We start from the raw sequence: 11,288 nt of genomic DNA, 5'->3' as shown, positions 1-11,288 counted from the left end.
ACCAATGAGCGCTGCGATTGATATTTAAAAACCAGAAGGTGTTTATCTCAGCATGCTGTGTGTGATCTGACCTGTTTGCTGTAGGAAATCTGACCCAAGATGGGAAGAGGTAAGATATTAATCTTACAGATTAGACACGATTATTTTATTATTGAATTGTCAGATTTGTAGTGACGCTTTTGCAAATATTATTCGTGTTTTCTGGATCATCTTTTGTCCTGACGTCAGTCGCAGCACACATACACATAATATTTCATGAAATGAGCTTTATTTATGCATTCATCAGGCAAAAAGTCGACCAAACGAAGAGCTGTGGAAGGCAGTGTGAAGGACAAAGATGAAGTGGCCAAAGAAAACAAACACGGAAACACACCGGTGGGAAACATATCATATATTGATGCATATATAAAGTTATATATTAATTTGATGCACAAGATGAATGTGTTTTGAACTTTGTTACTGACAGTGTTGGATGTAAATAATAAGTAATCTGTCTAATGTAATCTAATTACTTTTCCATTGAAAATGTAAATGAGGGATTATTCTTAATTTTTCTGTAATTTAATTACTTCTGATGTGATTGCATTAAATACTGTTTAATCTATAACAATTCTATATAAAACAACAGTGGATTTGGTCGAGATTTAATGTTTTAATGTAATCTCTTTGGTCAGTTCAAGAATAATTTATTCAGTAGTTAATTGTTTATTTGAAAGAATTGAATAGTGCAGTTTCATCTGCTCGTGTTCAACTGATCAAGACTGACATGGGATTTAGAAATGAATGAGTAATTGATATTTTTTAGAGTAATTAGTACAGTAATCTAATTACACTGTGGAAGACTTTTTTTTATTATTATTATTATTATTATTATTATTATTAAAGAGTAACTTGCCCAACACTGCTTACTCCCTGCTTGTCACCTTAAACAAGTTAAGAATACATATTTGATGAAATACGTGTTTGTGTGTCAGACAAGCCCAGGTCAGCTGACCATACTCAGCTGTCTGAATCCAAACAAGCCGCTCCGGAGTAACCCGCTCGCCCCTTCATTACACGACAATTCAGCGGCGGACACCAGCAGACGGAGTGAAGGTATTCGCTTATCTCGTGTTACAGAAACACGTTCATCATGTTCATCATGTCAAAGGTGTTTCACTTCCTGCGCTCTTCTTCCTCTGGCTGCTCAAAGATGCAGAAGAGCAGAACAGCCCCAAACTGATCCTGAGCGGCTCACACAACGATCCCACTGATCCTCAGAAAGATCCTGGGACAAAGAAGCTAACCAAACCTGGGCAAAGAATAAACGGTGAAAAGTCAACAGACAGGAAGTACGTCTAATAAATCTATCATCTGTGTGTGAGTTTGCTGTTTTATTAAAGTTTATTTGTGGAGACGTCCACAGCATCATCTAACCATGTGACTTTATCTTGCTTTCTTCAGATTGAAAGTCAAAGAGTCTGAACTCAACCGGAAGGTCACAGATTATTTTCCCGTCAGGAGAAGTTGCAGGAAGAGCAAAGCTGAGCTGAAGGTAAACTCTTCCAGAATTTGAAGTGTTTTTAAATGTTTCTATGAATGAAAATATCGGTTTCTAATATCTGTCACAACATTATGGATGAAAAGATCTGACATTTCATATCAACTCGAACGTTTCAATTTGGCATTTCTGGCTCTTTTGATGAGGATTGAACGGATGAATCCGTGTTCGACATGTGGAAACTACACTGTTCTGTCATATCCAGAGATGAATATGGGCTTGTTGTTTTGCGACAGTGTGAGAAGCAGCGGCACATTGACGATCTGATCCGGGACGGAGTGGAAGAGGGGCTGAAGGTGAGCCTTGATCAGTCTCTATGCTGTGACGTCAAACCTTCCCTTGGTTCAAGCATCTGCTGTTTCCTGTCAGGTGAAGAGTATTGAAGGGAAAGGAAGAGGGATTTTCGCAGGCAGACCGTTTCAGAAAGACCAGTTTGTTGTGGAGTATCATGGGGATTTGTTAGAGATTTCTGATGCCAAAGCAAGAGAGTCTCAATACGCTCAGGACCCCTCGACGGGCTGCTACATGTACTATTTCCGCTTCCACGACAAAACCTACTGGTGAGTGTTTGTGTTCGGACATCAGCGAATGGTCATGCATGTGCTTTAATGCAAGATCTGATGTGAACCATGTGATCTGTGGCCGTTATGGACTGAAGGGATGGATTATGTGTGCAAGTATGTGATTTCGGACACTGGGAATGTTAAGCTTTTTTCTTTGACTCTACTGCAGATAATTTCTCTAGCTTCCAAGTATAATTGCTTTTCTTTGTACATTTTTCTAGTGTTGATGCTACCAAAGAAAGCAACCGTCTGGGCCGACTGATCAACCACAGTAAAAATGGAAACCTTCAGACCAAACTGCATGATCTAAAGGGCACGCCTCACCTCATCTTCCTGGCCTCCAGAGACATCGAGGTGGACGAGGAGCTGCTGTATGATTACGGTGACCGCAGTAAAGAAGCCATCGCTGCTCATCCGTGGCTCAAGAACTGAAGTCATCTAGACGTACAGTGACATGTGACATGTCCGAGTTGTCCGATGGTACCATAAAATGAATTGTGTTGTCTTATGAACGTTAGTTTTTAAATGAATACACCTTGAGTTAAGGTTGAATGATGTGAAACTAATTGTCTAACCACTTGATGGTTGGGGAAAGTTCACTCAAATCAAATTTACTCACTCATGTTGCTCCAAACTTTTAGGACTTGCTTTTCTTCAGAAGAACACAAACTATTTTGAAGAATGTTTTAGCTGTTTCTGTCCGGTCAGTGAAGTCAGACAGGAACGATCAATCGTGTGTTTTGCACAGGAAAGATGGGTGTATGTTTGGACTGACATGAGGGCGAGTAAAGGACAAAACAATGTTTTTGGTGAACTATTAGTTTTAATGAGTGATGTATAAGAATATCAATCTGACTTTAATGATAAGAGAAACGGGTATAGTTACTGTACATTTTGTATAGACAAAATTGTTTGTGAAGCAATTATACCACATTTTTTGGTTTTGACTCCTTTGTCTTTAACTATATTGATGTTTTATAAGGATTTGCAGCATTACAGAAACACAAAATAAACCATTTATTTAGAAATTAATAGTGCAAAAATGTTCAACTGCAAATACACTTTATATAATGATTGTCATTTTAGCAGTTCATTTTAACCATAAATCCATTCCATTTATTATTGAAATAAAGCATACCACAATCCACAGCAAACGAACTTCAGCAAAGATAAAGACATTGAGGATTTTCGTTGTGACTTCTAGTATAAAGCAAAAACCTGTTAGACGCCCTGTAAACACACATGAATTATACTGATTATTAAATAATTCAGAGTAATTAAACTTTCTGTGACCAAAGATTTTTATTGCATTTCAAACGTAAAAAAAAACCCACTTCAGATATAAGAAACATCCAATAGGGAAAAGGAAAGCGACAGATGCACCAGTCAGATTTATGAAAAAAAAAAAAAATACTGTAAAAATCTTTATATATCAATCCTTCACATGCCAAAAAAGAAGTAATTTCTGGACCTTATAAAAACAAAAGCTGGATAATAAATGTATTTAATTAAGTGGCACATCATATTTGATTTTCTCGTGTATTTCAACAGGTTATACATGTTTATTTCACTGTCAGATCAAAGAAGGAAAATTAGTCATTTGATTTGTGTAAGACACTCTTCTTTTTAGTTTACATTTAATAATTTAAATCATTTAATATTATGCATGTTGCTATATTAAATCCAGGGGCCAGTTGTTCAAAAGTAATCTGATCTGATTTCAGCTGTCGGATCAAATCTTAAAAATGTGTTCAAAAGAAAATCAAACCAGATTAGATCACAAAATCCAATCTTGGTTTAGATCTGGATCAAATAATCAGTTTGTGTTGTGCAAAACTGTAGAAATATTAGGATACCTTTGATCCAAAAGGAGTGGATTTCAGGAACAAAAATGTAATAAAACTGGTCAAAAAATTAAAAATTTATCATGTAATATACACACACACGTTTTTATTTTGATATTGATTAGTTTAACTGTTAATGAATTAGAAGCAGACATTAAGCTTCTTATTTAGCATTTTGGTAACCTACTGTAAAGTAAAAAAAGATTTGTGCCATAAAAAAACCCAAACAGCTGTAAATATCAAAAATATATTTAATGTGAAGAGTTTTAATCTGTTTGTAAACTACATTGGCACAATCATAAGAGATGAACCTGTCAAGTGGTTACTGACAGTGTTGGATGTAAAAGTAAAAAAAGGGTAATCCAGATCAGGGTGATCCAATCCAATCCTGCTTTGAAAAACCAGCACAAAAGCAAGATTACCTGATCCTGGATAGAAAAACATTCCAAATCCAGATTAAACTTTTTGAACGACTGGCCCCTGATAACGCAGTAATCCATGTAAAAATGTAATTAAGAACAGCATTTGTTAATATCTATAATTGTGAACTAAGTTCATGCTGCAAGACGATTAAAAAAAACATTTCTACATTCATTTGGCCTCCAATTTACCACTTCATACACCTTAAATAGATTTATTAAACATTGGTACCTGGTACAGGTGCTTCAAAACAACAAATCCAAAGTATTTTACTTGAAGAACCTCATGATGTTGACTCTTAAAATCCCTAGTTTATTAAAATTAGGACTAGAAAGTGATATACAAAGTCAGTATGGACAGTTTCTGTCCAAAAGCGCGTCGACAGATACTGAAGATGTTTTCTGATTCAGTACGATCTTCAACAAAGTCTTAAGATAATACGTATAGTATTTAGTGCTGTCACCAAAATCAGTCCCAAACTGTGTCTTTGTGCTATTTTTGACATGACTAAATTAAAACTGATTCTAGTGATGTCATACCGTATTACAGTGAAAATACTGCGCTAATGGAAGATGAAAGATAAAACTGTAAGTGTATATTAGCTGCATTTGTGCTTTTGACATCATCTCATTCATGTTTCACACTCTATAATGTACTAATTGAGAACTTACAAACACCAAGTTAAAAACGTCCTCATTTAAAAACAAGGAAAGGAGTCAGGCACAGGACTTCTGGGTCAGTCCAGTTAAAAAAAGGCACTTGTCTCTGTTGGAGAGGGCTGAGCTTTCACAGGTGTTTGGTTTGTTGTTTCAATCCTGGTAAAGTTTTGCAGATTGACTATTTTTGTCGAAATGAGAACCTGAAAAAGAGAGAAACAGTTTGTCAACAAGATGAGCCAACAAATATAGCAAAGACCCACACTAGATCAAAAACCGCATTATTCTTCAGACCAAGACGTTCATAGAAAATCAGCTTCAAGAGAAGAGAAATTTTTCCACGGTCCGTTTTGCTTGTATTTATCAAATGGCCTGAATCTATACGTACTCTACTCACTGAAAACATGACTTACGGAAGTAAATATTATTGTCATTTGGACATAAAGGGTTTTCTCTCCATCTTGAGTTTTTCTTTAACAATCATTTGTCAAAGTCATAACTCAAGATAGAAGGACAAACTCCAGCGGGCAGAACTCCAAACCTGCTCCACCGTCCCACCGCTGGTAAAGCAGTCACATGAGGCTTCAATAAATGAAAAAAGGTCAAGAAATTCGGCAAGACATGGCGGGTTTACAGGTACACACCTGCCCTGCAATACTGGCTTATGTATTTTAAACCACTTACACTAGTGGTCAAAAGTTTGGATTAATTGAGATTATTTTTTTAATTTGTAAGAAAGAAAATCACCATATCAGAATGATTTCTGAAGGATCATGTGACAATGAAGACTGGAGTAATGATGCTGAAAATGCAGCTTTGATCACAGGAATAAATTACACTTTACTATATATTCACATAGAAAACTTATTATAAATGGTCATAATGTTACTGAATTAAGATTTGTTCATGTTTTTGAAAGAGTCTCTTCTGCTCATCGAGGCTGCATTTATTTAATCAGAAATAATTACAAAATGTGTGTATCTGATATCTTGATGTAAAGCTAATTGGCTCAATTAAATCAGACTTTTTCATTTAGCCCCATAAATGTCTTGTCCAAAATGTAATCTAAATATGATGTAGTTTCAAATCAACATCATAGTTGAATATCTGAACTGAAATGTAGTTGATTAAGATTAAAACAGTCTATCATGTCAACTATCTTTGGTAACACTTTATTTCGACATTCTACTGACTATAAGTAACTTTGCAACTGCATGTGAATTTATTCTACTAACCGAACCCTGAACTAGCAGTCCAATACTCTAATGAGAGTTCGTTTACATGTAATTGCAAATAAATTTGAGTTAGTTGACATTGTAGTTACTTTAAAGTTAGCAGAATGTCAAAAGTGGTCTATCAAAATAAAGAGTAACCCTATTTTTTTATTCCTAAGACCTACTTTTGGGTGAATAAACTTGTTAAGTATAGAACAGCAGAAAGCTGAAGAGACTGTCAGACACTCACAGTTTCTGAATGGTGCTCTTCTCTCTGTTCTCCTCGATCACGCTGGAGGGTGCGGGCTCTGACTGAGGAAGCGTGTCCAGCTTTACTTCCACCATCCTCTGCTCTGACCCGAGGACCCCACTGCAACACATCAGATTTGACCTCATGTGAATCCTAACCTAACCTCTTCTTCTGCAAATAATTTATATTTTGAAGAACATTGGACCTTACTTTTATTTTCATATCTAAAACAACAACAAAACTCTTTCTTTTGCTCTGCGACCCTGAAAATGTGCATCGATCCACTCTTTACCTCTTGTAGAGCTGCAGCTCCTCTTGGGCCACCATAAGCTGGGCTTTGAGTTTGTTTCTCTCCTGCAGAACCTCCTTTAACTCCTGCATGGTGAATCGTGGTCTGTTTGGGTCTTTTAAGTCCACAACTAGTTTGTTTGGCCCAATACTTTGCTATAGTACAAGGTAAGAAAAAGAAAAATATGCATGGATGTTCACAATAAGACAAGTAACATGTATTTCACCCAAAAATAAAAAATCTGTCATCATTTACTCTCCCTCAAGTTGTTCCAAACCTGTATGAGTTTCTTCTTTCTGCTGAACACAAAGGAAGATATTTGGAAGAATGTCAGTAACGAAACAGTTGATGGACTCCACTGACTCCTTGGTCTCCATCAACTGTTTGGTTACCAATATTTCCTCAAAATATTTGTGCTGGCTACTGTATACAGGCCACCAGGACACCATACAGACTTTATCAAAGAATTTGCTGATTTTCTATCAGAGTTAGTACTGGCTGCGGATAAAGTCCTTGTTGTTGGTGATTTTAATATCCATGTAGATAATAAAAGAGACTCATTAGGATTGGCATTTACAGACATTTTAAACTCTATTGGTGTTAGACATCAATTCAGTCGCTCCTTTGCGTTTAAAAAAGATTAAGGAAATTAATCCAACACCATGGTACAATGAGCACACACCCTAAAAACTGCAGCCAGAAAAACGGAGCGCAGCTGGAAGAAAACAAAACTAGAAGTTTTTCGCTTTTCATGGAGTGAGAGAATGATTGAGTACAGAAAGGCCTTAAAAACTGCTAGATCTACTTATTTTTCAAAACTCTTAGAAGAAAATAAACACAACCCTAGGTATTTATTTGATACAGTGGCTAAATTAACAAGAAATAAAGCTTCAACTTCTGATGTTTCCAAAGAGCACAGCAGTAACAACTTTATGAACTTCTTTACTTGCAAGATTGATAATATTAGAGAAAATTATAACCATGCAACCGTCTACTACAGTCTTGTGTCAGACAGTGCATTGTAGTGTCCCTGAGGAAAAATTCAATTCATTTACTGCTTTAGGAGAGGAAGAATTGTCTAAACCTATTAAGTAGAAAAGGGAAGGTGTAGGACACACAGCGTGAGCTTTTTGAAGAATACGGAAGTGCGGTTTTGGTGGAAGCACGTGCAAGGCGATCATTTGTGTTTATAAAGCATTTACATTCACACTCGTCTGGTATCATTTAAAGCTCTTTGAAGCTGAAACTGTAATTTTGACCTTCAACCGTTTGGAGGCCAGTGAAGTCCACTAGGAGAATAATCCTGGAACGTTTTCCTCAAAAACCTTTTTTGTTTTTATTGTTTCAAAAAACAACATAATTTACCCCTTTTATTTACAAAAATATTGATCTGCAACGTGTTTTGTGTTGATGCGAGAGCTGGCATTGTTGTGTGAATAGTATACCATAGTACTGAGACTGCTCTCATTAGAGTTACTAATGATTTGCTCTTATCATCAGATCGTGGTTGTATCTCTCTATTAGTGTTACTGGATCTTAGTGCTGCTTTTGACACTATCGACTATGTTGGCATTAGTGGAATTGCATTGGTATGGTTCAAATCATACTTATCTGACCGTTATCAGTTTGTAGTAGTAATCGATGAGATGTCATATCAATCACGAGTTAAATATGGAGCACCACAAGGCTCAGTACTAGGACTGTTGCTTTTCACTCTGTACATACTAGCGTTGGGAGATATCATTAGGAAGCATGGCGTTAGTTTTCACTGTTACGCTGATGATACTCAGCTCTATATTTCTTCACCTGACGAAACTTACCAATTCACAAAATTAACAGAATGTACAGCTGACATAAAAAACTGGATGACCAGTAATTTCCTACTACTAAATTCAGGAAAAACAGAGATTCTAATTTTTGGACCAAAAATTTCTTCAGTAATAACCTAGAATATTGTCTAACTCTTGATGGCTGCTCTGTTAATTCTATTGGATGAGAACTGAGCTGGACGATGACATCACTGCTTTCTGCAAAACTGCTTTATAGATGAAATGAACTAATTTAGTAATTGATTAATTGTGAATCTGCTTTAAATAATCTGTATTATAAAAAGAGCTACAGAAATAAAGATGACTAGACTTGACCTTTTTTTGTTTTGTTTTTTTAAACAAATGGAGGGATGAGTCAATTATTTTGTGGTTATCAACATTATGCTGTTGATTGTATTTAACCCAGAATATTTCTTTAAAAGCACCCAATGTGAACAGCAGTCTTAGTCTCAAGAATTATAATGTAATATATGTAATATAATCCCTTCTGAGCCTCACATTATCAGAGCCTTCTGCGACTCTGTCCATCTCTGTCCTCATGTTGTCCAGCTCCATCCTCAGCTCCTCCATGGACAGGTTGTACTTGTTCACCATGTTCTCCAGCATCTCCAGCACTCGGACGATCTTGAACTGTAGGTCCGAGAACTCCCGGCCGCCTGTGTTGACCTTTAGCAGATCTCTGCCGATCAGGTAGGAGATGTCATACACATCCTCCACAGTCAGGTCCAACACGTCCTTGTCGAAAGCCTGCATGGGTGAGCTGTCCTCCCGACCCTCCATTCTGACCCGAGGATACAATCTCTGCTCCAAACAGCCTCACTGTCCCAACGAAATCACAAATTACCGACAACTTCCTCTTCCAAACTGGATCCTCTGCTTTCCTGCAACTTTCAGCGTTTGATTGACGTGTTAACCAGCCAATGGGGAGTCGCTCCATGAACAAGAGGTCAAGCCTGAGCCAATCAAAACAGCTCCTGACGATCCCGTGGGACAGTTCTGTGCGTAATGTAATTTGATGAGAACAGATTTATTTTGTTACAGTTTTTTCCAATTGCTAACACACAATTTTTCAAACTAGTCTGGTTTTATCAAAACACTTAACACAATTCACAAAACCACACACCCAAACTGCAAAATACCTCATATATCCTGCAAAATGAAGCACTGCAACCGAAACTACACAGAGCATTATCAAAATCAAACTTTTGCATGAAATGGCACACACTTCATTCATATTACCAGATTTTTGCCTAACCACCTACACACTGTTGGGCATAATGAAAAGCACCCCCATCTTTAGTATGCTTTGCCATAATACTAAAATATGTATCAGATTGTTCACATGCACAGAAATATTTGCAGATACACACACATGCTGTTGCAACATTTTTATTTTTTTTCCTTCACTACAGTAAACAAGTCAGTACAACATAAGCACAGCAGATATATTTACATGGGACTGAACAAAAATATTCTTACAAAAAAAGTAAACTGAAAAAGAAAATTTCTGAAAAAAAAATATATTACAGTAAAAAAAAAAAAAAAAAAAAAAAAGGCAAGAAAAATAATTAGGCAGCATCTTGCCGCACAGCCGGGTCTGGCCACAACGCCTCGTCAACATCACAGGCAATATCTTCCCTTGCCAGACATCGAGGGAAGAAGCGCCTTGAGTGCCTTATCCATCCCTGAATTGCACCCACATCAATCTCATCACATGCCTCTTCCATGGCCTGCACAAGAGGCATGCGCACAAAGGGCTGCCGGTCGTATACCTTCCACCGCCACGCCGAAAAGAATTCTTCTATGGGGTTCAGAAATGGTGAGTATGGTGGGAGGTATTGCACGAGAAATGTTGGGTGGTCAGCAAACCAGTTTTGGACTGGGGCTGCACGATGAAAGCTCACGTTGTCCCATACTACAACGTACCGGTTTCTTTGATGGTCTGCATCATTCATACGCTCTGGTGGTATGAGAATGTTGTGAAGTCTGTCCAGAAATGTGAGAATATGGTCCAAGTTTGGCATGACGGTGGAGGACGCCATGCATATTGGAGATGGCAGCGCACATTGTGATGTTCCCACCACGTTGGCCAGGAACATCTATAATGGCTCTGTGGCCAATGAGGTTTCTCCCTCTTCTTCTGGTCTTTGCTAGGCTGAACCCAGCCTCATCTATAAAGATGAACTCATGTGGGATTGCATGAGCATCCATTTCCAGTACTCCCTGAAAACAAAGAACAAAAATCACTCAATATGGTGTTATCCAGTACACTGGGAAACAATGTTGTGTGTAGTGTACTGCAGTCAATATAGTACTTACATCCACATATGCTCGTCTGAACTCTTTGTTTCTTTGAGAGTTTCTCTCAAACGGCACCTTATAAAGTTGTTTCATTCGGATTTGGTTTCGCTTGAGAATGCGAGCCAATGTGGACAGACGAACTCGTTGAATGTTGTTGAATAAGGTGTTGTCTTGGATGATGTGGCTTTGAATTTCTCGTAATCTGATTTCATTATTTTCCAAAACCAAGTTTACAATGGCAGCTTCCTGTACCCCGGTGAACATTTGGCCCCTTCCTCCACCATGGTGTCGTCTCTCAGTCCTTTAGAAAAAATAAAATAAAAATATATATAGGGCTTGGACAATGCAGCCTAAATATTTTCCCCCACAGTAGAGTACATTG

At 37.4% G+C, this 11,288-nt stretch overlaps 2 protein-coding genes across 2 annotated transcripts; one reads left to right on the top strand and one right to left on the bottom strand.

Moving 5' to 3' along the window:
• The first annotated feature begins 24 nt into the window (after positions 1 to 24).
• kmt5ab (lysine methyltransferase 5Ab) lies at positions 25 to 2,566 on the top strand. Its single transcript, XM_067406683.1, has 8 exons — positions 25 to 109; positions 287 to 375; positions 975 to 1,095; positions 1,193 to 1,331; positions 1,444 to 1,534; positions 1,777 to 1,836; positions 1,910 to 2,100; positions 2,325 to 2,566. The coding sequence occupies exons 1-8, from the start codon at positions 100 to 102 to the stop codon at positions 2,533 to 2,535; spliced, it is 912 nt and encodes a 303-aa protein (XP_067262784.1). The 5' UTR covers positions 25 to 99; the 3' UTR covers positions 2,536 to 2,566.
• A 2,522-nt stretch (positions 2,567 to 5,088) lies between these two features.
• Positions 5,089 to 9,478, bottom strand: rilpl2 (Rab interacting lysosomal protein-like 2). The gene is made up of 4 exons (XM_067406685.1): positions 9,104 to 9,478; positions 6,780 to 6,931; positions 6,488 to 6,607; positions 5,089 to 5,226 (listed from the first exon to the last, which is right to left on the bottom strand). The coding sequence occupies exons 1-4, from the start codon at positions 9,383 to 9,385 to the stop codon at positions 5,205 to 5,207; spliced, it is 576 nt and encodes a 191-aa protein (XP_067262786.1). The 5' UTR covers positions 9,386 to 9,478; the 3' UTR covers positions 5,089 to 5,204.
• Between the last annotated feature and the right edge of the window lie 1,810 nt (positions 9,479 to 11,288).

The sequence above is a fragment of the Chanodichthys erythropterus genome, chromosome 13, assembly GCF_024489055.1.
Source record: "Chanodichthys erythropterus isolate Z2021 chromosome 13, ASM2448905v1, whole genome shotgun sequence".
Taxonomy (NCBI): domain Eukaryota; kingdom Metazoa; phylum Chordata; class Actinopteri; order Cypriniformes; family Xenocyprididae; genus Chanodichthys; species Chanodichthys erythropterus.
The sequence above is the reverse complement of the archived record's forward strand: the minus strand, read 5'-3'. Positions and strand labels throughout refer to the sequence as shown.